This window comes from Python bivittatus, unplaced genomic scaffold (assembly GCF_059951505.1).
Source record: "Python bivittatus isolate LINGU-HERP-01145 unplaced genomic scaffold, Pbiv_v1 ctg000480_np1212, whole genome shotgun sequence".
Lineage (NCBI taxonomy): Eukaryota > Metazoa > Chordata > Lepidosauria > Squamata > Pythonidae > Python > Python bivittatus.
The window spans coordinates 26230377-26258312 of NW_028277075.1; the positions used below are offsets into that span (position 1 = coordinate 26230377).

At 37.8% G+C, this 27936-nt stretch overlaps 1 protein-coding gene across 1 annotated transcript in view; it reads right to left on the reverse strand.

Annotated features, from left to right (window-relative positions):
- LOC103061859 (cytosolic phospholipase A2 epsilon-like) overlaps window positions 1-18945 on the reverse strand; it is a 54439-nt gene extending 35494 nt beyond the window's left edge. The window contains exons 1-6 of the mRNA XM_088145506.1: window positions 18919-18945; window positions 18530-18562; window positions 11528-11600; window positions 8050-8186; window positions 4382-4513; window positions 3658-3698 (exon numbers count right to left, since the gene is read on the reverse strand). Coding sequence (XP_088001632.1) covers window positions 3658-3698; window positions 4382-4513; window positions 8050-8186; window positions 11528-11600; window positions 18530-18562; window positions 18919-18945 — 443 coding nt within the window. The remainder of the gene's footprint in view (window positions 1-3657; window positions 3699-4381; window positions 4514-8049; window positions 8187-11527; window positions 11601-18529; window positions 18563-18918) is intronic.
- Window positions 18946-27936: the final 8991 nt, after the last annotated feature.

Consider the following 27936-nt stretch of genomic DNA (forward strand, 5'->3'; position numbering starts at 1 on the left):
CTAGAAAATATTAAAATGATTTACCATGTTTTGTGTTACTCACAGGAACTTATTCCAGTCCTCTAATGAAGTAGGCATGTTCCATGATAACGCATATAATATGACTGTATCCACATCCAAGCCCTGTGCCACTCCAAGACTGCTGCCTTGCCCTGTGACCCCACAGCACTTTAGGGCTTAAGAAGCTATGCTGATGCACTCCTGCTCCAGAGTTTGTGAGAACTCCTGCCTTGCTCTTGTAGGGGAAAATTTGAGGGGTCCAACTTGGACCCTAAGTCATATATACAGTATTTTTTAAAAATAAACAGTATTGCAAACTCAGCTAAAAAGCAATCAGTTGCTTGGATTTCTCAGCTGTATCAAAGATAACAAGGCACTAACAAGATAAGCAAGAGTGTTAAACAGGAATGCAAGCCTGGCCTTTTAGTGTTAGGAACTCAAGGTTTTTAGATACTGGCTAAGCTAAAATAACAACTTGAGGCTCTAAATTATAGGCCCCTTTATTCAATCCAAAGGATCCACTGTATAGGAAAGGTATGATCTCATTCTTGCCACTCTTCATTATACATTCCAATATACATATGTATTCACTCTATAATTACTGTTACCACAAAATGTGACACCAGCTACCAGCTTGGCTGGCTTCAAAAAAGGGTTGGATGGTCATGGAAGTCATGGGATTCAATGACTCTTAGCCTTGATGGTAATGTGACTACCTCTGAAGGCCATCCACTGGGAGACTAGTGGGCTTCCTTGTGCAGTTGTTGACTCCTGTAAGAACAGACTGCTCCATTAGATGGGCCTGGGGTCCGATCCAGCAGGGCACTGCTTATGTTCTTAAGCTCTTTTCAATCACACAGACTGCTGTGTCTTATCACATAACTAATGAGTATCTGGAATTGTCATGGAATCAATCAAATAAAAGTATGTTTTGCATAAGCCTCTAAAGAAGGCTTGTAACTCCATCCCTCTTTGGGCCTCTTCTTCTGCCTCCATTACCAAACCTGTCAATATACCAATCTGTGCTTCAGTGTAATTGTGTCCTGGTCTCTGGTTCAAATGCATCCCCAGGAAAAATTCTCCTTCACTCTGCTTCCTGGGATTTTTCCCATTCCTCCTGTAGCTATGTCATGGCGCCATGTCACTATCCCTCCCTACTCCCCAATTGCTCCAAGGAAAGGCTTCACCACTCTTCCCAGATAGCTTCATAGATTTGACATGGCATTTGGTGGCATTTTTTCCCTCACCATGAAAAGCAAATATAGTTCACTGCTTATGATACATTTTCTTTGTTCTGGGCCATCCTAGGCATAACTTAGGCCTTTGAATTCTTTATGCAATTTTGATAGAAATAAAACAAATGTTTGGGAAGTAGGAAGCCTCCAGCAGAATGCACCTAATTAAGAATAAATGTGATTAAGTTATTTGGGATGAAATTGAAGTGAGGGAATCCTCAAATGAGTATTTTATAGATTTGTGTGGGAATTATACTGATATGCTGAAGAATGGAATTGAAATGAAAGTTATAAATATTAGCATCCAAGAAAAATGGATGAATAGGAAATTATAATACTGTGAAACAAATTGAAAATCAGTAAGGCTGCAGATGTAGATACTGTAACTGAAGAAATTTTAAAATATGGATGTGAATTTGCTTGTTATTTGTTTAATATGCGTGCATCTGTGCCTGATGTTTGCAGAAGAATGCGGTTATTATAGCCCTTTAGAACAGGAAATGTAGTAAGATTGAATGCAAAAATCACTCTGTAAATGTGTTAAGTGTGCTCAGAATGTGTTTGGCAGGAAGTGTATAAGCAATGGCAGTGAGCAAAATCTGGGATATGCAGTGTGATTTTATGCCAAAAAATGAATGTGAAGATCAAATTTTTATTTTCATCAGGTCAATGAGAAAGGTATAAATCTAAAAAAGAAAGTTTTTTGCACATTTGATGATTTAGAGAAAGTGAGAAAGTACATTGGATTGATTGATTATGGAATGTTTAAAGCATGTATGATAATACAAAGAATGCTTAGTGAATGGTTCAGCTTTGGGCAGAGAGTAAGGCAAGGATATCCCTTTATTATTTAAGATATTTATGGACAAATGTATAAGAAATGGTTGTGGTGACATTAGAGTTGTGTTGCTTGAGGACTTAAAAGTACATTTATTTGTATGCACATGATGCTGTACAGATGGCCAAGAACCCAAAATAATTTGCAGCAAACGTATGATGCAATGAGGAGTACAGAGCTGAAAATGAGTGGGTCAAACACAAAGATGGTTGTGTTTAACACAAAAATCGAAATAAACAATTGCAAGTTATACATAAATGCTGAAAAGCTAGAGCAAGTACATGAAAGTGTATTCCTTGTTATAATATTTACTAAAGATGGGAGAATAGAAGAATTTAAAAGCATTAAAATGCCACTTGAAAGATAGTGGGAAATATGCAGTCTGTGTGAGAAAGTTATGGTTGGATGGAGCTGTTGAGATCTTCAAAAAGGGAGCACTATGAATCTGTGTCTGGACATAGTGGAACCAAGAATAGTTTGCAAAGGATAGAAACGTATGGAGAAGTATAGTGAATGGCAGTAGTATAAGCTAGCTTTATGTTTCCTTTTCTTTTTTTTATCTCATGCCTTAATTTCATACTCCTTTTGGCTCACTATTTTTAACTCCTTTTTTATGATCTGCATAATATTGCTTACCCCAAAAGGAAATAGTATGATGGGTATGTACATATGTGACTGGATACAAGCTACTTTTTGCAAAATGTTGCTTATTTCCTGTTTGTTCTTGTTTCCGAACAGCGGACTGTTCACACACTTCTTTGGCCATCCATATTTTATTGCTGAAAACTCATTGCATCTTCACCCAAATTTTGAAGGATCATCGGTCTTCCTCATTTTCATCTGACCCCAGTCTGTCATCTCTCCTCTGTTCCCTCTCCCAGCAATCAAACCAACAGGTACTCCTTCGTTCATGGTCGAACAATGCATGCAGAGCCTTTTTTGGTTTTTGTTACAGAAGTTGTGGAAGTCCAGAATTTTGCACAACACAAAAGTATGAAAATATGTGTGTGATATGGAAGCTGCACATGTTTGCCGTAATTAACTATGCATTGCATTTCTAAAAGTTTATTTGGACACAGCCTTTGAAACCATGTAACTGATTTTCAGTCCAGACATCAGCTGTCTTTTGTTCCCTACTCTTTACTGTCTTGTTGCCTGTACGTTGCAATACCTATAATCTCTGCACACTGATTTGGCACAAGCAACTGGGTTTCCTTGGTCATCATTTTTGTGTTATGCAACTTCTGTTCTACTCTGATTTCTAACAACATTTCTAGAGTCAGTTTCCTTTGCTTTTTCTCTCAACCAATTTTGTTTCTCTCTGCCTGAGAAATCTGCTTGCCTATGTACTTCCCACTGCTGAGTCCAAAGGCTGTTCCCGTATGTAGCATGGTCTCAGTTGCTAGCTGTTATAGCATGCCTTTGGGTGGCTGGCAGGGCAGTTTACTAGACTACAGAAATCCCTTTATCCTTTATGCAGAATGATGAACCTATGCATAGCAATTATGTTTCTAGTAATTATAGCTTATCTATAGCACTCTATAGCTCTCAGGGTTGTACTATAGCTTTAAGGGTTGTACTCACATGTTTTGCAACTTGAATTCAACATCCAGCTCTTCTTCTGACTATAAACAAGTAGGAAAAAGAATTATTCTCCATGCAAGACAATCTGTCCTTTTCCAAATAATATTTAGCTTATTGCCACATTTCCCTAATCTTCTCAACTCCCAAGTACATAAAGATGGGTAATATGGTGCCAAGAATTTGTATCTCTTCCCTTTTTTCCTTCATTATCACTAGATAAGCATTTTAAAAGTATATTTTTTCTATTTTGATATGTTCTCCAGCACCATTTGGATATTATAAGAGTTTTCCTAAAAGCCAAAATATAATATGTGTATGCTTTAATCTGTTGCATATGAATCATAATATGGTTTGTATGGGTTACAATGTGTCAATTTAACAAATTGTGGTTTACTCATTAAACCACAGTTAATTAACTTTTAAAAGGCTGCACAAGGGACAATTTGGCTAACATTTTCAACAAAATCTGCAGTTATATTTGTTCTTAAAACACAAACAATGAATAGAGATAAACATTTCTGAATTTCCATACAACAACATTGATGAAATGTTTAGTCCATTTGTTTATTATGATTCCTACATGCATGCTCAAGGAGTTGTTTATAGATTCACATAATCTGAATACAGCTATAGAAGGGATCTTAATAAAGTTCAGTTATACAGTAGTGAAAGCAAAGATGTATTTGTTTCATTGTATATTTCTTAGCATAATTTCACCACTTACTTCAGGATTTAATTTGAAGCTCACACGAGTAGTTTGTCCTGTACGCAGTTTTCCAACATCAAAGAGAACTGTGTAAAGATGATCGTCTTTGGTAAATGTATCTTCATCACAGAGCTTCAAGTGTAGAGTATTCTAATGATAATACATTTTCATTATTTATACAGTATTAATAAGCAATAAACTATTATATGTTGAAGCTTATAGAATGAGTTTTAGGAAACACAAGAAAGGGAGATGCAGATTAAAAGCTGCATTATTCCACTGGTTGAGGTACACAAGCAAAATATATAAAATAACTTTGAAGATAATATATTACTCGTCCTTAAAATAAATCTGTAGATGGACAACATGTGCCTTTCCAGACATTGGGTTGCAAATTCCATCTTCCTTTACCATAGCCCATGCTGACTAAATTGATGAGAACTGGAGTTCAACAATATCTGGCATCTCATCCCTAAGTACCTCTGGTCCTAGTTGTGGTCAGTAAAATTTTGTCTAGATTTCTGATACATTCTCTAAGTCTTGCATGGCAAAAACCTTTGTTCTGACACCTTGATACTAAAATCATTTAGTATTTGTGTTGAAAAAAAAAATCACAGTGCAACGATAAAAAACAAAAGGCAGTGATACTAGAATTTGATTAAACATAATCCTAATGTCAAACATGCTAATTTTTTAAAATTTAGCCTATTTTTTTTCTAATTCAGCAGGCAAATAGTCCTCAAACCTGCTACTTATAGTACATAGTTATATGTCTTTCATTGCTTCAAGAATTTCTTCTGCATATATTAATAGTCAATGTAAAAAACATGCACCAATGTTAATGTTCTCTTCATTAATTTAAATATTTTTTAATGTACAAGATAAGAATGTTGAAATCAGCCTAAATATCAAATCAGCTGTTAATATCTGTTACTTATTGTAATCTTTGATTATCACATGTGTAAGCTCTGGGCAGAAAACCATACTGATTCTATGTTCTTATAAAATATCTCAGTTCACTCAGCTGACATAACATGGATTATACAGTACATGCTAAGGTGGCAGCACATATTAGTGATTAACATATATTTTTGACACACATATCATAATGTCACCGATATTTTTTTACCCCCTCAAAAATATTTAAGATAATTTTGGTGACTCATCTGTCCACCCTAAAAATCAGTATACCTTAAAGACGGAGCTACCAAGTGGTCTACGCAAAAAACAACGTAGGACTGCAAGGACCTCAATCTGGCTATGAACTCACTAAGAATATTCACCTGTAATCTTTGCTGGCCTCTTTGAAGGGTAGATGATTATGATGATGATTTTTTATTATTATTATTTTATTATTATTATTTGCCAGGCATTTGGAAATGGTGCATTTATATTGCTTTATCCAGTTGTATTATTTGGATTTAACTTTATAAATCATCTTATGAATAATGCAACTGAAACAGAGCTAAAAATCTGAAGGGCAAGGTTTCCTTTAAGTCAAGCTCAACTCAAGGGATTTTATGAACAATGCAGAACTGATTCTCCTCTGCATTCTTTGGAGATGATTGTTTAGCTTCCCACTCTAGCATGCAGATCTAATATTCCCTGGAGGCCTCCTATTCAAATGCTAACCAGGCCTGCCCTGTCCTTCCAGGTGAAATCACCTGCTGTGACCTAGAAATGATAATAATGAACAAATAAGAACTGCAGTGATTTAGCTGAGCATTTCAGAAATGTTACCCACTTAGTAATCAGCCATCCAGCTTATCTGCATATAAATAAATCTGCACTCCATACCAGTCCCTTTCTGTCAGATGTCTCATGCCTACTTCAAGTGTATATCCAATTATTAGTTATGTTTATTTCTTTTTTTTTAAATAATGTTATTAAAAGTTTTAAAAACAAAGGTAAAAACTAATACAAACTAATATGGAGTAGGGAAGAAAAAAGAAAAAAAACAAAGAGAAAGCTAAAAAAGGAAGGAAGGAAGGAAGGAAGGAAGGAAGGAAGGAAGGAAGGAAGGAAGGAAGGAAGGAAGGAAGGAAGGAAGGAAGGAAGATACAAAGAAATGGCTTCCGATCTTCTTTATAGCAGTTATAAGTACAGTTATATATTTACCACTTTCTCTAAAGTTACTCTCTTCTTTCTATAATCTAACCTATAATAATCAAAAGCATAAATTATAAATTCATTTTTTTTCTGTTTTATGAAAAAATCCATAAGGGGTTTCCAGTCAGCAATAAGCAAACATATTGTCTTTTCTCTAATCAAACAAGTCAATTTGGCCATCTCAGCAAGTTCCATCATCTTCACAACCATTCCTCCATTGTAGGTATTGCCAAATCTTTCCATTTTTGTGCATACAATAATCTCGCTGTGGTTATCATATAAAAAAAACAAAGTTCCATGACTTTTTTCCAACTGTTTGTCCATTAGTCCCAAGAGGAAGACTTCTGGTCTCGACTATATATGAATCTTTAAAATCCTCTGAATCAGTGTATGTATTTGAATACAAAATTTTCTAGCTTTTTTACACATCCACCAAGCATGATAAAATGACCTTTCTTGTTGTTTACATTTCCTTTATACATTCTAGACAATTTCTCTGGTGCCATGTAACCATGGTACATCATTTTATCAAAGTTCTCTTTAAGATTATAACATAATGTAAATTTCAATCCTTTCAATCACATTTTCCCATTGTTCGATCTGTTTATTATAACCAAAAATTTTAGCCTACTTTATCATACATTCTTTCATTTGTTCTTCTTCTGTTTCAAATTTCAATAAAAGTTTATAAATTTTAGCGATTATGTGTTCATTATTTGTACACAGTTCTATTTCAAAATCAGTCTTACAAAGTTCAATATCTTAAACTCTTTTGTCTACTTTAAATCTTTCTGATAGCTGTAGATAAGAAAACCATTGGCAACTATATCCCTCTGCCACATTAGTTGGGTTTATTCCCAAAGATCCCCAAACACATTAAATATCAGGAGGAGTCTGGTAGCACCTTTTCTGGCTAACAAATATTATTTGTTAAATGATTTTACTAATTAAAATTATTAACAACTAGTAATAATTTATTTGTGTTTATTCAAAGAGATCCTCAAACATATTACACATCAGAAGCTCACAAAAGCTTATGCCTTTTAATAAAATTTCTTAGTCAGAAAAGGTGTTATCAGACTTCTCATTTTCACTGCCACCACAGACTTACATGGATTTTCTCCTACAAACATACCACATAGTATCTCACCCTGTGTTCCATCACAATAATTGGTAAGCATCTCGTGTTCAGTCATTATATAATTCATGTTGAGATTTGGAAGAGGGATTTCAATAAGGATTTTTTGTTCCTAAAGACTTTTGTACTTCTGCAAATCTTGGGGAGTCTACCAAACCCATTGACATTTTCCCACTGTTCATGAATGTTTCCATCTTTATTAGGTAAGTTTCACACTAGAAAAATTGGTCCATTACTGAGATAGATGGTAGGTAGGTAGGTAGGTAGGTAGGTAGGTAGGTAGGTAGGTAGATAGATAGATAGATAGATAGATAGATAGATAGATAGATAGATAGATAGATAGATAGATAGATAGATAGATAATCTTGTTTTTAATATATCAGTTAAACCTGACTGGATTTTTCATATTTATGGCAAAAAGAAGAATACATAATCTTACTTTTATACGGTTGTCGATCCTATAGGTGAAAGCTTGATTCCACTCTGGATTTTTTGAATTGGGAATAGTTTCAGTCCGAACTACTTCACTTGAAGCAGTTGGTAATGAAAGAGTCACATAGCAATCAGATTCAGTAACTGTAGAGTAAGAAGAAAAATTGTGACCAGCAATCCTTTAACACTGAAACAATTGGAACATGGGATCGTATTATATGTATAAGAGCCAGTCATAAACTGTGCAGAAGGCATGGTGGAAGAAAAAAAGTTGCTTCCCTGAGTCCAAGTTTTCTACAGATTTAGATGATGTGAGAACAGAATGTCTGTAGGGTGGCAGAAGACTCATTAACTCTTATTGATTCAGATGCAGCAGATCTAGTGTCCATATCACGCTCATTACAACAAAGGAGAATGGTGAGACCAAAACTTCTGGCTGCTTAAAGAATAAGATCAAACCAGCCCATCAGGCATGACCACTAGCAGCCCCAGCACTAATTTAGTTTGCAGTACCACACCCGGAGGTCTGGTTATTCTGGCTCAGCAAATTTCAGTCTCCTTGTCTGCATCAGCAGCTAAATTAAAACAAATGAGTGGTGCACTTCTCAACAAAGAATAGCATATGTTTTAGAGAAGTTACTGAAGCCACGATGAAGTAATTCAGAATAGCCAAGACTCCCTGTACACTGTCACAAAATGTCTCTTTGCATACGCATCATGGTAGATCATTAGAATTAATTTCTAATTCAAACTCTATTGGCTATATTCTATTTATATAGGCTGTCTTTTGAACCAGCTTTTTTACCCTGTAAAATGTTTTCCTCTCCACATCTCCCTCCCCACACAGGTAATCTTAGCAAATAGTCTAAGCCCAACCAAGACTTTCTACCAATGATGCAAGAATAACAATCAACATCATTTGCCGTACTTAAGAACAGTGGGATAACTGGGGATGTGCAATACATCTTTCCAAACTGTTTCAAGCTCGAAAGTTTGCAGTGTCCTGCATGAGTAAGAAACTGCAATCCTGCATGTGAAACAGGGCTGTTTCAAGCACTCTGAGGTGTCTCAAGCTTGAGAGACCATGCTTCCAGATCAGATTTCCCATTTCAAACTGCAGTTTTGAGCTCAAAATATGACATTTGCAAAGTTTTGAGCTTGATACAATTCAAAATGAAACATTTACATCTTTAGAATAACTTAGGGAGCTCATAGCAGCATATATGACACCCACCTTTCTGCCCTCCAACTCCTCCCCTTCCCCAATACCTGCTAATTGAGGTAGTTGGACAGTTCTCTCCCTCTGTCCAATGCTATGACCATAAGCATGCTAATGTATAACCCATGAAAACATGCTTTCACACATAAAAAAAGGACCACAGAAGGGAGAAGATGAAATCCTAGTTTAGGCATCATTATATATACAGATCAATAATGACTGCTCAAACACCAAACTGATAATCTAGTTCACCAGTGCAAAATATACCTCATTCCTATTGTTTGATTTGCTTCTATTTTCATTGTGTGATTCCCTTCCACACATCCACTCATTTTTTATGTAAAAACCATCTTAGGAACTGTTATTGAAGGACAGTATAGAAATTATGATAATAATTCCATAATGGATATAATAAATCATTAATTTCTCAGTGCCCAGCAATGGATTAAATTACACAATTGTTCAATAATACCCATTTGTGATATTTTAGGAAGGCAGTGGTTTTCAGGATATATCTTCTTACTGTTTGGGACCTTCCAGAAGGTCCATTTTAAGGGAAAGTCATGATGTGATAGAATTTTGTCCTTCCCCTGGAATTTTGATTTTGTGAACTGATCTCCTTTCTCATAAAAAGTCAATATATTTGCGCCATTGCTTTTGTCTCTTACCTATTATTCCTGCTTTCCCAATACATAAATGGCCTTTTCTCATGAAACAACTAACCTAGAGATCTTTTCCTTCAGTCAATTCATCCACTTTCACATGCTGGCAACACAAACTGAGGGATGTTTGGTTAGCTATATTTTAGTCCTCACTGTTATCACTTCCTCCCCCCACTTTTGTTTTTGAAAGTTCCTCCCTTTTGGGAAAACAAAAAACAAAAAAACCGTCACATTAGCATTGCTGGAACCAGCACCATAATGGGCAGGATCTGGGAAGTTACCGAGCACTTTTTCTCCCTTTTCACCTTCCTCTGGGCATATGGGGGAATGAAAACAAAATGGCCACAAATAGAGAATTCCTAGAGAGACCCCCATATTTGCATAACAGGCTTCTCTTCCCTATCTTCTTGAAGCATGTGGTAGAAACAGGGCCATAGATTTCCTCATAAGTATATTGTTTTTCCATCATTTGTAAGCCTCTTAGGAGTCTGACATCTTTACACGAGCAAAACTGCCCAAAGCTGGCCTTCTGCATATTCAGGTGATTGACAATGCAGCTACTGAAGTAGCAGCAGCAGCAGCAGCAGCAGCAGCAGCAGCAGCCCTTTGTATCGCATCCCATACCAGGAATATCTGGGCCAGAAATCAAAATGTCTCACTTTGTCACCTCACCTCTGTCGAACTTCATAAAATCAACCATGTTTAGCAGTTATGTATATGAATTGTGACTATAAGCAGCTAGCTAATCTTTTCTATCCTGGTACTATTAGGACGATAGGCGTTGTTGTCTAATAATCTGAAGATGGAGAAAGCTGCACTAAGTAGCATTCATCCTACACAAAACATGCTGCTTTACATGTTTGTGACTTAGAAAGGGAAGGCCAATATCTTTGTATCCACAAGCAGGGCATGAAAATAGCATCTCTTGCAGCATTTGTATCTCCTAAGAACTGTATTTAGACACATTCTATCTTTAATTTTTGGAGCCATTGGTAGACTTATTGTCCATGAATCAACAAAACCTGGCTACCAATCCTGAAAAATACAGCCTGCAAAAGGTCAACGAAGTCAGCTCAACCACCAGGACATGTGAACAGTTCACACAATGAACTTGCTAATCACCCCCAGCAGCCCCTCATTAACAATTCAATAGAAGAAAATACCCTGCCTAATCCCCAGGAAGATACACACATATTTTGACACCAAAACAAGCAGCCACTCAGTAACCCAACCCCCCCCCACACACACACCCAATCCCCCCCTTCAGATCTCTATAAATACCCACAAAAGGATCACATCACCCTGGGCACAGAGAGAACTGCTCCTGTCTGTGCTCCTGCACTCTGAAGATGCCAGTCACATGTGCTGGCAAAACGTTAGGAAACAAAACTTCCAGAACACCGCCACACAGCCTGGAAGACCCACACCAGCCATTGTATGCTGGCCGTGAAAGCCTTCGACAATACATATACTATGTGTTGTATCTTCCACTTTCTTCCATAAAGTTCAGGTACCTTTATTAATCTAATGTATGTGTATTGTGTGCTGACAAAGAATTGTCTATCTAGTGGCATGGGAGTTCCACTAACAACAAAGATACTCACACGTGTCTGCCTTCTGTATATTTCTGGCTTTCATTATTCTAACTGTGAGAAGTCTGAACGGAGTTTCTTCCCTCTGTTAATAAAACAGCAACACATAAACATCAGCATTTGTGTGATTATATTTGGAGATATGGACCAATACAAATGAGAGAGAGAAGAAATAGCATGTAGGGCTTCAGATTTAAAGGGGAAAAGGTGCTCCTGAATGCACAGTAACAGGCATGTAGAAGTTCTCAATGATGCCTTAAGCCAAATGCATCCTTTCTGAAGGTCGCACTGCAATACATGGGGCAGTTCCCAGGAAAGAACACAGCTGCTTTATGGAGTTGCTGCATGAGCAAGATAAGCATCTGTACATGCTCCAAAGAACCATTTTTCTTTCAATTCTGAAGCCCTGCACAGCCCAAATGGTGAGTCAGAAATAGATAAAAGTTAATAGTTTCTGAATTCTCTAAACCAGTGTTTCTCAACCCCAGCAACTTTAAGATGTGTGGCTGGGGAACTTTAAGCATGCTGGCTGGGGAATTCTGGGAGCTGAACTCCACACATCTTAAAGTTGCTGAGGTTGAGAAACACTGCTCTAAACTAACGGGGTGACACACTGACTGCCCTCTCCAGAGGAGGTAAGACCTTATGAAATCTGGGTCAGAGCTCTTCCACACCAACAGACCATTCATTTTTGAGCTAGTTGAAAACATACCTGAGATTGATCCAGGCTGCTTGGACCATTTTAATATCTATTCGGGTGTGTGGTTGGTATGAGCACAGGCATATTCCATTTGTCAGGCAACAGTTCACAGAGAACCACTAGCCAGTCAGCACTTGGTCTTTCTGGCCAACAGTTCCTCAAGCAGATCAGTAGCAGGGCGCCTGGTCCTGCTGCCCCCACAAGCTTAAGTCATTATCCCTTTCCTCACTTCACTACAATAAAAGAGAATCAGTTGCTACCTTTTCCCTATGTGCTATACTGTGCCTTTCAGGCTCCTAGTGAGGCTTGTGGTGGCAACTCTTCAGCACACCAGCACCCTGCTAAGAGATGGGGAGGGGGAGGGAGGGCAACTCAAGAATCCTTCCAGTGAGCACAAGGCCACTTTTTCAAGCATTCCCTGTCTTGACGGTGCATTTTCCTGTCCATGAACACAATGTGCTATACTGTGCCTTTCAGGCTCCTAGTGAGGCTTGTGGTGGCAACTCTTCAGCACACCAGCACCCTGCTAAGAGATGGGGAGGGGGAGGGAGGGTAACTCAAGAATCCTTCCAGTGAGCACAAGGCCACTTTTTCAAGCATTCCCTGTCTTGACGGTGCATTTTCCTGTCCATGAACACAACAGACTGGCCGGGTTATATTTCAAAATTGTTTGCAGTTGAATGCCCCTGATTACACTACTGTACTGTTTGAGAAGGGGGCTCATCTTGCGGGGTTACTAGGTCTGCATTTATGTCTGGAGGATCTTCTAATGAACGATCACTATTATATGTTACTTTTTTCCCTTAGTAACATAGGGATCTGTTCCTAACCACAATGACAGCAAGATGACAATATATTTATTTATTTATTTATTTATTTATTTATTAACAAGATTTATAAGGCCGCCCAGCTCAAACAGTGTGACTCTGGAAGGGGTACAGCAAATAATAATAATAATAATAATAATAATAATAATAATAATAATAATAATAAGCCAACTCCCCGCCCCCAACATATAACATTAAAGGTATACAATATATAAATATAAAATAGACCAAGCAACATAACAGAACAACTAAAAAGGGACTGTCACTCAACTGGCCCCTAATGTCTTGGGGGAAGTGCTAGGTCTTAACAGTTTTCCTAAAAGTAAGTAGAGTTGATGTGATGTCATGATACAAGCTCTGCCTCTCCTTGTACTTGTTTCATGACATCACACACAAGTACATAAGGGGCAGTGTTTGCATTGTGACATCATGATATTTTATAACTTGCCTCCCACAGCCTCCAGGCATCTGCCTGTGCTTCATAAAGCTGTATTTGCTTGAGAAATGCAGTTATGGGATTTCTGTCCAATACCAAAAACAAACAAACAAAAATCTACTAGCAAACCTGCAATTTGAATGTTCAACCACAAGACCCAGACATGTTGGAATTGAACTGGAGGGAAACATATGAATATTATTAGATACTCTTGGAGGTGTGTATAATATTCTACTCTATTCTATAGAATAGAAACCATCAAAGAGTGGTCCTCACATGCAAAAGAAGAGGGTGTGCATGCTACCACACATAACATTACTAAATAGAGAGTTGGTATTCATAAGGTGTTTATGCTGGCAGAATGCCAAACATCTCTTCAGCTGTTTGTGTTTGTGATCAGCAAATAGCTTCATCAGCTACGAATGCTGTATGCAAGGGGTCATCCTTTCTGCTGCATTTCCAGTGGCCTGTTCAGAATGAACATGTATAGAGAATGCCTCATCCTCCAAATATCAGGTCAATAATTGCTCATTCTTCTTATTATTGAGCTGTGAGCCCAACATTAGAAGTAATATAATAACAGCAAACCAACAGCAGCAACTATTTCCACAGTGAGATGGGCGGTGACAAATTTGAAATATAAATAAAATAAACTATTAGGAGAGAAAGGGCAAAATTCCCAGGACAACTGCTAATCCCTAACGGCCACAAAACAGCCACAGTTATGTGCTGACTTCCTTGGGACTGAAGCATGCTTAGCAATCTGTACATGTTCACATGCTCATCTTCCTGTGGGCTAGGTGTTCATTTGAGGAACTTGCTGTACAGTACCAAGTCTGACCAAGTGCCCTGGCCCTGTGAAAACAGTGTGGTAGTGATTACAGCAAAACACATCCTGGATATTAGGAAACTGAGGCTGGGCCAGGATATGATGAGACTTCACATCTGATGATTCCATGCTGACTTCACAAGGTGAAATTAGCATTCCATAACTAACTTGTGGGGAAAGCCACATATGTGAAAATTACCATATGAATCAGCTTCCATGTCAAGTTCTATTACATTGCTTATGGATTGATACTACTAATATGAAATGTCCCAGGAGGAAGAGGGACTGTTGGTGCCTGTTTGAACAACCAAGTATGCAGCTGAGTGTATTCCTCCCACAAAGAGACAGAAGGAAACAAAATAAGGAGACATAATGTGGGAAAGATCAAACATAAGAAAAGATGTCTAGCTTCTCTGAAGTAGGACATCCTCAACTGCTCCTATAATTTCAACTAGGCTTTACTGATTAATGGTTTACTTACTTCTGGATTCAGTGGCAATTGCCTCAGTAGGATTTCATTATTCAAATGTTACATTCTTTTTTTAAAAAATGAGAAAAATATTAATTAAAGTTTCCTGCTCTCCCATTCAACTACTCACAAAATGACCTGGCACATACATTACCCTAGCCCATGATTTGCTTAACAGTGTTTTGTTGATTAAACCATAACTGGATGAGTCCTCCCATCATATTAAGCCAGAAACCATGGTTTATAAGCCATAGTGGCTGGGTTCATACAAAACACTGAAACGAACATGAATAAACTATGCTATGGCTTAGTATGTGTGAACCCACTCAGTGAGACAAAGTATCTTTCAAAAAATTCAGAGAAGCTTCACAATCCCCCAGTCCAAATCAACAGGTAACAAAACCGATTAACATATAATGTAATTTATTTTGTTTAAAGCACTAAAGCACACCACCCCAATGTTTTAACAGCATTTTGTCCACCCTGGTACTATGGTTGCTTTATAACATGTACAAAATGTATTACAAATCCAGTTTAAAAGAACAAGACCATTTCCTGTCTGGGGCATCCTCGTAGCATCATCTAGCCTTTGCTGAAGTAATATAAAGTCTGTCCTCACTATTGTAATTTTGCCACAACAATGGTTAGATGCTTCTAGAAGATGCTATACATTGCCAGTGGGATAAATGACCTCCCAAAGAAATAAAAAATACAAGATTTAAAATGAAAATAGGAATGATGACTTTTTGGCTATTCAAAAGCATTTTTAGCTACAAGATACTGACTACAATGTAGTAAAAGTTAAGTCCAAGGTTAAGAAATGCAAACTTTTATTTAATTTACATCAATGATGCATACAGCTGAAGGAAGATTATCTCACACCTAGTTTAAGGAAACACACTACCACCTCTTGCAAATTAAAACAAGTATTATAAAATTTGGAATTTAAAACAGTTATTATCAAATTATTATAGCCAACCAACTTCATCCTCTATAAAACAACAGACTGAAAAAGGGCATTCAGCTGCTATTAATTCAGCTTTAAACTCTGGCAGTTAAAAGTATAAAAAGGAAAACAGCATAGCATATACTACAGCCTGATACTTAGAAAGTAATGGATTTAATTGTACATATGAAGCAAACTGAAGAAACTCAGCACATAAAATTCATCAGCCTTTCTAATCTGGTGTTCTCTGAATGTTTCTGTCTACAACTGCATCATCTCAAGCTAGGATGGCTATTACAAACAAATTAATTGAAACATAAATGAGCATAATTTACAGCACCTCCCAGGGACAGGATGTGGTAAAATAGTCAAGATGGTGGCCACAATTATGGGATAGAAGCTCCGCATGTTTATTATGTGTATCACATGTGCTATCTTGACTTTTTTTTACCATGCCCTGTGGAGGCCCCTCTCTTCTCCTCTTGTTGAATGGAAACCATGCCCATTTCTCATCAGATAACAAACAAACCAATAAGGTACCAAGTCATATGGAAAGGTAGCCTGACAAATGATTTAAAGGGGAAACTGCATTATCATCTAATTAGACTACACATTTATGAAAGTCGTGGAAAGATTCATTATCCTGAAAAAACTATTCCCCAAAAACAATCTTCACATTCTTCTCAAGTGAAAGATACAGAAAAAGGTTTGCTCTATTGGACACTACCAAGACAGAGTTTAACAGGGAGATAAATTTATCAGTGCACAATATAGGATCCAGAACTTGCTTGGAAGCAGTAAACAAAGTTGTATTGCTCTATTTATTCCTATGAGCTTTGGACGCAAACATTTATAGCTTCTTAAAGCAGTACCAGGGTGACAGGGTGACAGTACAAGGCCTGTCTTCATTATCGACACATGGAAACAGCAGTGGATGGCAGATGCTTTAAGTCAGTATCGATTATGTGTGTGGGAATGACTTTTCTCTGCTTTTAAACAGGTATGTGACAGAGCAACATTCAACAAATATAACTTTTCCAAGCATGTGATAGGGAGTACCTATTCAAATATAAAAGTGTGTGATGCGATTCTATGTGCATCTAATCAGAAAAATGTTTAATTCAGAGGGACGTGTTCACTGCCAGATATGTTTAGGATCGCTCCCTTAAACATCATATTGGATACCTAACCCTGGGTGTTATAGCCAGGGCCTGTAAGACACAATCTTTACAAAGTTCCAGCTTAGCTGCTTGTAAGAACCTCTAGGAAAGGAGATGATGGTTCCAGCAAGAGTACATGGGAAAACTGTTGTGTGGCTCAATATATGATCATATAGCAGATACACTCAGTTGGCACCTACAAAAACTCCAACATGGGGGCAAACTCACAAAATAACTCAGTAGGTCCTAAGCATGTTCCAAGGATGTGAAATGCTGCCTTTCAAGGGAAACTTGCAGAAAAGGCAGAATGAAATGGAGTAGTTGGGACTCTAATAGAAGCACTGAATACTGCAACTTGAGTGTGCTCACTGTGGCTCTTTAACTACAATGTGTCACTCTGCTATGGTTTAACACTGCAGGTAAGCACGGAGTTAACATTAATTGGCATGTGGAACTATAGGTACTTGTGGACTTCAATGTGTTATTACAGATTCCTAGGAATGGTAGACACTGAAGATTTACAGTTCACATAAAACAAAGTGGCACTACCAACTGAATTTAAAGATCTGTGTTGAAGGAAGAGGAAGAATTACACAGCACATATTTAGCCAACCCAGTTAGCATGCTAAAAGAATTTGCCCATTTTCTTCCTATTCTTTAATGGTTTTATTACTGTATTGCTATTTTGGCCCAGCAGTTTGTCCTTTTTATATAAAACAATTCAAATGTTTTATCAATACAATAAAGAGAAGCTTGACTGCAAATATATCTTCAAAGGGATCAAGTATTCAAAAACAGTTTTGGTATCATCTGTATAGTCTTACACCACATTCTGTACCCTGTGCATCAGGTCCAGTGCCTCAAAATGGAGAGGGGGAGGACTGGAATATGTGCATAAATATAATGAAGCATACATTGTGCCTATAAGACACAAATACTCATATTTCCATGAAATAAGCTAAGAATAAGAGAATGAGGAGAAAAAGTATATGAGGGAGGGGGGAATCACCTATAATGAATAAAAGAAAAATGAAATAAAGATGTAAGGACCTTGTAAGGCACATGCTATTGATATAAACAGTAATAGCTTATAAATCAGCCAAGTTTGGGGTAGGTTTGAAAGGCTTAAGGGACCCTATTCACACCTTTAGTCTCCTGAACTCCTAAAAGAAAAATGGGACTGAAAATTTCAGCTCCACCTACTTTGAAGGATCTGAGGACTTCAAATGACTGATAAAGGTTGCAAACTCATCTTATTGTTTCTGTGGTTTTGTTATTGCTGCTGGCTATTCCTCCTGAATTTCATAGCTCTGCATTACTCTGCAGCCTTTCTGCCTATCTGTTCTTCCTGATCTGAAGAAGAACCAAGAGAAGAGTTTCCTCACAACTCCTAGCCTTCAGCTTTAATTGATGTTCACAAAGAAGATGTCAATTGTTCGGTAAAAGACAGGTCACATCCACAGACTCCATTAGCTACTATATAAGTACAAAAATCCATCCCGGACAATTTTTCAAAGTAATTCACCTTTTTTCCAAAAGCAGTTTTTCTCTAAAATTAAAGCATTTTTTTCTCTAAAATTAAATGAGAATAATTGAAAAATATGCAAACATTTTCAACTCAGTACTTGTCCATTTTGTACATACCACTCTTTCCCGCTCTTCTCGATTGTTGGCTAATCCCTAAAGAAAAAACAAAATACATGTATTTTAAACACAAATTTAAAATACTCATTTGATACTTCTATAAGTATCAACTTGCATATATATACCACAATTTTCCCATTAGCATTTGTTTGTTTGATGTAGGGATTTCTATCCAGCTGTTTTCAAAGGAAATGAAGCACAAATATACTGTACAGCCTCCCTAAAAGAGTAGAGACAATAGGCAACTCTTCAATGAGCACCATCTGTGGACTTGTCAAAAAGCAGTCTAATACATTCTAATTCTCTCTACATTTAAAATTAATCACAATGAGCTTCTAAACTAGCTTTTCACAAGTTCAAGGTACATTATTTTGCGCAGAAGAATTTCTTACCTCAGATGAACTTGAATTTGCTCCCATGGTAGTATCAGTTGCATATAATTCACTCCAGGGGCTTGGAATGGAACACAGTGATAGACTCCACCACTGACAATGCCTCCTGCCTGAAGGAGACAAGAAGATGTTTTAAAACATGATTCATGACCACACCCCTCTCCGAATTCCAGAAACATAAATAGTTCCCTCCCTCTCTTCCTCAGTCTGTTGAAGTAATCATCTTGGTTAATTGGGGGTGAAGGCCTTAATACTGCTGTGGACTTAAATCACTAGATTGCTACCACATAGATATGAAGCAAGTCAGAGCATCATCAGTGATTGTATCTGTGTGCTGCGTCCTCCACAGATGTGGCCCATTCTACAGTTTGCACAAACAGGGGTTCAGAGAATCAGAAAAAGAGAGCAGAGATCTGAGAATAGGTTGAAAATTAAACACTTTAGGGTGGAGGACCTAATTGTGGTAATCGGGTACAAGGCTAGCAGATTTGCTATCCAGTATAGGAATTCCTACATCCTTCCTTGTGAAAGTATGGATTTTAATTCATTACAATTTTATCTCTCTGTTCTTCTAAGGGGCTCAGTGTACATATCGTCTTGCTTCATTTTTATTCTCACAACAACTATATTGTGGGGAAGATTGGAGTGAATGAAAATGACTGGCCCTAAGTCATCCTTTGATGTCCATGATTGAGTAGGAACTTGAACCTGGGTTTCCCAAATCACTGTAAGCCAACTTGTCTGTCCTGGGATTTTCAGCAATTAAAGGAATAGGGAGCAATAAAAATACAAATGAATCGGGTTCCCCAATTTATTTATTTATTATTTCAGTTTATATGGCTGCCGATCTCAAATTCATTACTCTGGGTGGCCATATAAATAGTGCCCTCCAGATGCGTTCAGACAGTTTTTGGACTTCCCAACCAGCAGCAATACTATAGAATTTGCTTCTAACTTTTTCAATGAGATTCCACAGAACAATTAGGGCTGGCATTTGAGGAACCAACACAATTCAGTTCAAATTCAGAAGTCCTATGGCCCCATTAAAGTCAACTGTCATGTTGAACATACTCATAAAATCAGTGGGACTTTACTTAGATCTGTTCAGGGGTGTTATCTAGTCAGTTTGTTTGAACTAATAATTAATTTTTTGGGTTCTTCCTGGGCTTTTTCCTGAGGAGCATCACACTGGGACCTGGTGCTGGCTGACCCATCGATGTTCTCCATTAACTCTGCTTATTGCAAGCCAGTTGTGAAACACACGAATGGTGATCACATAACTATAGGATGCTGCGATGGTCATAAATGTGAGGATTGGTTGCAAAGCTGTTTTTTTACACTGTTGTAACTTCAAAAAGTCACCAAATGAGGCAGTTGGTAAGCGAGGCCTACCTGTATTAGGCTGCAAAACAGTTTTCAACATCTTTAGATAATTATTGGGGGGGGGGGAGAGTTTAAACATGGTAAGTACCCTTCTGTACTTTGAGGTGGATGGAAGAGAGACCATAGGAATAGATTGAGTGCCTAATGAGGCCAATGCGTGCATATTTAGGCAAAGGATCTGATTCTGCTTGAAAGAAGAGTGGGGTACAGAAGAGGAGAAGCTGGAACCACTTGTTGCCTAAGTTAAAAAACACCCATGGATGTTCCCCAGACTCCCAAAATGTTGGGCCTGCAACAGATGTAGGATAACTGTCCTTCCAGGGGCATCTATGGAGGGTGATCAAAAGGTCAAGATGGCAGTGGTGACCATGTAACTGAAGCTCCACCCTTTTGCAGATGGGTGTATCTATAAAGAGTGGGGCTTCAACTGCATGGTCACAACCACCATCTTGACATTTTGACCATCTCCTGTGGACATCACTGTGTCCTTCCCAAGGATGAATTGTATTCTGCCAACTGCACACACGTGAAATTGCTTGCAATGACTCACCTTATAAGTCATATATCATATGCACACTTTTAAAGCAATATTAATAGCCTTTGGTAAGTCCATTTTGACAAAATGCATTGCTATGTAAGCTATTAACCACCAATAGGGAAAGAGGATAATAACGTCTTGGGATGATAAATCAACTTTCTGATACCAATGAAACAAAAACATTGAGGAAGCCTTTGATCTTATAGGGCATCTTATTGTGCTGTGTGAAAAGTTTGGTGCCTGACTGCAATGCAAGCAAGGCATTCTTTTTTGGTGTTCTTCTGGTATAAGACCCCATAATCCTGAGAGTATCAATTAAACTACTCTCACCATTTCTATTTTGGTTTGGGTTTGATGCCCTATAAACAGTATATGAAGGAAGTTTGGGGTTCTATAAACATAGACAAGGAAAAATATATTATCAAAGAAGTTTTGAAAGAATTTTTAGAAAGTGGATAAAAACTCCATCCAAGGTGTATTTTTTCCTCCTTTCTACTTGCATTAGTTTCAAGGGCTCTTTACACCTCAACCAAGAGAGAGCCAGTAGCCAGCATAGGCTCCAAGTCCTTGCTCCATCCAGTCCTATCTTCAAACTGATGGATTTCAGGGTTGTAGTGCAGAAGAGGAAAAAACAGGTTCTGAGATTCACCAGTTCCACCTTCAAGTCCTTATCCTCCTTTACTTTTTTGCCAAGAAGTAGCAGAGGAGAAACTGGTAAGAGTAGGAGCAGCTGCCTCCAGTTATCAAGGTGCCCCCTTCCTCCTCCTCTTTGTGGCCACTCAGCTGGGCTGAACGGCTGGAGTACGAATATGCCCAGTCCATCCACCAGGCTTCCCTCTTCCCCCACACATTACTTGACCCACCAACCACAGCCACCCACTGCTTCTCTGAGACTCTCCTATGTGTAAGAATAAAGTCACAGTCATGTTGTGCCTCCAAATCCCAACTCATAGTCTAGGAGGATATCTTGGCAAACTATATCAAAGGCAGCTGTCAGATCAAGCAAGAGTAGGAGACTTGTGTTCTCTTTTTCTCTTTTTCTCCCTCCCCATCTCTCCCATGAACTTTATCAGTCACTGGGAATTATCATGGCTGGTTCTGGCCTGAACTCTGACTGAAAAAGATTGGGACAATTGGTATCTTTCAAGAACATATGAAATTGTATAGACATCATTTTCTCAAGTACTTTGGCCAAAATCGGCAGTTGTAGAAATCCAGTGGATCAGGGAAGGGATTCTTCAGAAGTGGGCAAACCATTTTCTCCTTTAAGGTTGGTTTTACCACATCATTGTGCAAGGATGTGTTCACCACTCCCTGGATTCCCTTAGTCACCCCTTTTGCCTAACTTGAATAAGTCAAGACAGGCAGGGGTCAAGACAGAGTGTCACGCTTCTTGTCTGTAACTCAGATCTTAAAAGCTGCAAGCAATTTCCTAACAGGCCAGACATATATGCTACGAAATACCAAATACTATTACGTACTAGGGCAGAGCATTACTTTGGATTTGATTTTAAAAAGGTGCTTCAGTGAGTACAGGAATAAGAATATACACCCATCTACTACCCTTTAAAGCAGCTGCATGTTTTCCCTGGGTTTATGGCTGGTCTCTGCAACTGCTGCAAGATCCTGGGAGAAGACACAGCTGCTTTAAAGAGTTGAGACAGGTTCTATCTTCATGCCTCCACAATGTCCCAAACTCCTTTTTGAAATCAAATCCAAAGCATTGCACAGCCATAGTATTTCATGTAACAACAGCAGCATTTGATTAAACTTCATCCTCAAAGGGTCTCGCAGATCTGTCATAGCAGAGGGCTCTAATACTGAGGTTTCCCACAATCAACTTAAAAACTTTTGCTGGATGGCTGAGGATCCCTTGGAGGCTGCAAAGTAAGCTTTTTAGTCGCTTTCACTGTCACACAATAGGATTAACTCAATGCTTTGACCCTTTGCCAGACAATACTGGGGTAATTCTTACATCACTCGCCCTCTAGCCATCTCCTGGCCTATGTATCTGTTGGTGTCTTACTTTGCATTGGGTTCATATGCCTTTCTCTGTGTCTGCTTAGTTTGGATCTGAATATTTGTGCGTATGTGATTGTCTGTAAATTTAGCTTTTTGTCTGCGTGTTTCAATGTTTGCATGTCTGAGTTATTCAGAATTATGTAAGTTAAAATGTTTTTTTTAGATTGGACTAAAGGCAAATTTACAGCCATGCAGACATACATACTTGTGAACATTGAAATATAAACTTAATTCAGAGCTGCCTCCCCATGGACTTGATTTGATTGTGTGCATGTATGTGTACAGTATATATGTGCACATTTGTGGGTATATCTGATTAATACTTGGATCTGTGAGCATACAGATACACACAGATACTTGAATGGGACAGCAACAAGAAATCTCAGGGTTATAAGCTAGATAGTGAAGTTAAAAGAAAAAAAGAAAAACATTCCCAGAAGTATACACTAATTGTGGCAAACTATTCCCATACCACTGCAAAGAAAATTACATGGACTTGTCTCTGAGTTCAGCATGTATCCAGCTTGATTCAAAGGAAATAACTTTGTGTATGCCTGATGTCTGTATAATTTTGCCAGTGGAACTTTGCTTCGTACACCTGCACGAGGCATAATTTCATGGGCCATCCTTCTGAAGTGACCAGAGTAAATGTACCTTTCAATCTCTGTGTGGAGAAGATCCATCACCAGCCCAAGCTTGTCCTGAAATTCCAGTTCAAACTGTGAATGAAGGAAGTTTAATTCTAATTCCATAATAGGATTTATGAGGACGGCTACCTTATATGGGTTGCAAAAATCCAGAACCCCCCGCCCCCCCCGCCAGAGGACAAGAAACCATTTTCAGTATGTCTTTGCTGCCATCTACTGGTCATCTGGATTTCTGCAGTGGAAATCTAATATGCTGAATGCTAATACAGGTAAAGTCTTTACCAATTGATATTGTGTGATTCATTGATTGATTACATGCTGTTAAGTCATTGTCAGCTCTTAGCTACCACACAGATACATTTTCTCCATAATGATCTGACCCTAACCTGGTCTTTCAAGTATTTAATTACCAGTTTGATGGCATTTTGAAACATGAGCAGAAAATGAAATGGCCTTAATATTACCATCATAATATTTTTGATTCTGGAATATATTCTACTCAGAATGTATTACATTAATATCCTACCTTTCTGCTCTTCCAGTACTTAGGAGAACGATATTCTCCATCCAGCTTATAAATTGGACTAAAATCCATGAAAATTTATGGTATAATAAATGTAAAGTACCACAAAATGCTTTGTTGTTTTTACCATGCTCATTACATCACACGAGAGCCAACTATTAGAAATTATTCCCACTGAAAGAGGGTTATTCCAGCTAATTAGATTGCAATTAATTTGTTTTGTATTTTTCACATGCTTTAACTTTCTGTGTCAGTTCTGTTGCCATCTATTTATACATTTATTATCTAGCATAATTTTAGACCCTTAGATTGCAGTTTCTGCAACAAGTACAATTAAACCGGTTGAAGCAGTCAAACATCTTTCTTATCCAAGAAAATAAATACTTGTGTATTTAAATAAACTGCTTGAGGCACTTTCAGCAACCTTGTTTTATTTCTACTACCTGCCAAATGAACTGTTGTTCACAAAGTCTCAAATAATAGACATACATTTACTTGGTGCCATAGAACTTCCAGATTGTTGGGGGGGGGGGAGACTAACAGTATTGTAACCAACTACATTATGCCAAGAGTTAGAATTCCTATTATCAAATAAATAAGCATTTTATTATATTGAAAAGTTGTTCTAATATTTAAACTCAAGCCTGTCTACTTGTGGTTCACAGCAACAGAGGTTTCTACATAACAGCCACTGAAATTAATTGATATAACTTGATTCCCAGAAACGTTTTTTTAAAAATTCAAGCAGAGGGCAGGAAAAAAAATGCTTTAATTATTCCTTGCTGGCAAAAAACAGGCAAGGAGCACAGGGTGTTGCAGCCAGTCTGTTCTCAGACAATCATTGGTGATTACCAACAAAAAACCAGCCACCTGGGCTGGCCAGCCTTCCCTTTGCCAGCAAGCAAGGAGCAAGTTGTGCTTTTGTGGAATTTGAGCATGTGCGGTGGTATTACTACACAAACTCTGCCCCACAGGTGTATCATGACACAGCAAAGTAAAGGAGAGCTTGCACAATGATATCACTGCAGGAGGGGCCTTGCTATAACTTATTCCATTGTGCTGCAGATACTCATGTATGTCAGCTTTACACAAGTTACATTTATTCCATCTTGCCAACTTTATATGCTTAAATTCATTTCAGAAATCCTATTTTCAGTCACTGAAAATTACTAGCATCCACATTTAAATAAGTTCTCTACAACAGGTAAATAGGATTCAAAGGCAGTCAGTGTTACCTAGCCAGTTGATACTGGTTCTTAAAACATGGTTGTTAAATTGTCACACACTTTTCAGCTAAGCCCAAAGCATGTTTTTCCTGCTCTGGCTAGATCAGCTGCCTTATTCAGAGAGATTGGGAAGAAAAGTTTCGACCACCTCTGACAGAGATTGGGGTTTGCGTGCACAGACCATGCTAGAGTCTTGGTGTCCTGTGCCATACAGTTTGTAGACATCCAGTTTGTCCAAACAACATTGGGAAAAAGGTGGGGGTTTGGTCTAGCCCTCTTGAACTGAAAATACTGGGTCTTAAGGCACCGCAGGAAAATTTGAACTTCAATTGATTCTTTTTCAATAGAATTTGATATGCATAATTGTGATTTATGGATAAACAGTTCTCTTGAATTTAATTCAAAAGGACTTTGAGAATATATTGTATCAAATGACCAGTTCTAAGCAGAAGTGTGGCCAGAGAGTTTAGAATTGCAGCTGATACCTCTTACCTAGTAAAGCCTTTAAAACTGTTTAATTATCTGTGTACCATATCAATAATATTTTTTTTAAAGTGGGGAAAGAATTAAATGTTTAATATATATCTCGATGTATTCATACTTTCTCCATCAACATTCAAGAGGAACATGAAGCTATTTCTCCTTATATTGTCAGTTTAAGTCAAGTTAAAGTAAAGCACCCAGGACCAAGAAATTATCAAGAAATATCATGAAGGTCAAAGAACATTCTTTATACAAGTAGTCCTCATTTAGCAACCACAATTGAGACCAGCAACTTGATTGTTAAGCAAAGCAGTCACTAAGTGAAACCACGCGTGTGCTTATGATCTTGCTTCAGCTTTCCTTTGCTTTACAGACCTGCAAAGATTGTAAATATGAGGATTGGTCACAAAGTTACTTTTTCATCACCATCGTAACTGCAAATGGTCACTGTACAAGGCAGTAGCTCAATGAGGACTATCTGTATGGAAGATTGTTTTCTGCCAGTCTTTCATTCCAAAGTTACCATATTTTTCCATCAATAAGACTCCCCCATGTACAAGACGACCCACACTTTTCCAACCCAAAATTAAGAAATAAATATTTTAAAGATAGTGCAGAACACATTTTTATTTAGTAATTAGGTAACATTTACCTGATACACTCGGTGGGAGGAGGTCCAAACCGTCTCTCTGCAGCTCTATTTCCATGCTCTTTTGCATAACTGATTACATTCGATTACAAGTGAAACCGCCGATAGCTTGTCTCTGCAAACAGACTTTCTCCAGTTGGTTTGTTCAGCATCAGCTGACGTCAGTTATATAAGGCTCGTGATTGGAGGAAGTCTGTTTGCAGAGACAGTAGGGGCAGTTTCACTCGTGATTGGGGGCTAGTGATTGGAGGAAGCCTGTTTGCAGAGACAAAGTATGGGCAATTTTGCAACCGCACGGTTCTCTCCTCGGCTTACTTCCTTGTATAAGACGCCCTTCAATTTTTAGTGTAAGGATTTTAGAAAAAAGTATCGTCTTATAGTCAGAAAAACACGGTAATGTGTTTCTCAAGGCTTCAATTGAAGTACTGCAAGTTAAGTAATATAAGTTAAATTTGTATCAAGGTGATGAAAAAGGTCAAACTAATTTGAAAGTTTAGTGGTTTGTGGCACTGCAAAGTTTGAGAATCCAACGTTGCTGATGTTGTGACTTACTTTTTTTTTTTTAACTTTATTGAAATAATACAGCTTTTTCTAAGGTATGCATTGCTACATCCTAATTATTAAACATTTTGATAATTTCTCATTTGGAAAACTAACATGACCAATTAGTATTGAAAATGGTTGTTGCCTAATTTAGATAATATCCCTGAAAATGGAATAAGGGATTGGAGCTATACAGCCTCCCAAAAATCACAGACTGGTGTGCTTCAGCATTTACTCCCTGACCTGAGTCCTGGGTCACCAGAAGCATCCCAGGTTCTCGTTTTCAATGTTTGATATCTCCTCCTCTGAGGAAGAACCCAGAGCAGACATCACAATATTCCTGGCACAAAGGAGTCATGAGATACTAGGCAGTTCCTAGAGAAAGTGGATAAGGAACCTGCCTTTCTAAAATAGTAACTTTTTTCTCTCTTAGTTAATGTGATTACATGCTTCTAGAACCTCGGTCAAAGATATTTGTCTGGATAGTGACTGACTGGGTTAAATATGTTATGGAAACAGAGCCTCAGGACACAATACAGAAGAGCCAATTATCACCCACTTTCACATTCCCTATAAAAAGGGAGAGGGTAGCAATGTTCTAGGGAATGGAGGGGAAAAGTCCACAAATCATAAATGGTGATACAGACTCCCAGGACAGAATACCCTGAATAATGTAACAATTCAAAATTAATTCTGAGTACTGTTAGGTTGCTCAATCACTTTTTGAAACATTTTATTTATAAAATGGAATTATCAACCAGATAATTCCCAAAGTATAGAGTTTTGCTAGTCTGTAGTGAACCTCTTTGTGCAACCCCCAAACCTACCTTAAAAGTCTTTACCGAAGTGTTAGTCATGAAGTTTATTAAGAAAAGCTGATTGCTTACACTGAATGCCATCTGCTGGTAGTAGTACAAATGAGATAATGTTTTCAAAAATCCAACAATGTTCTGTTTGAATTTGGAGATATATATACATATACCAAGTTTTTTAATGACTTTAAT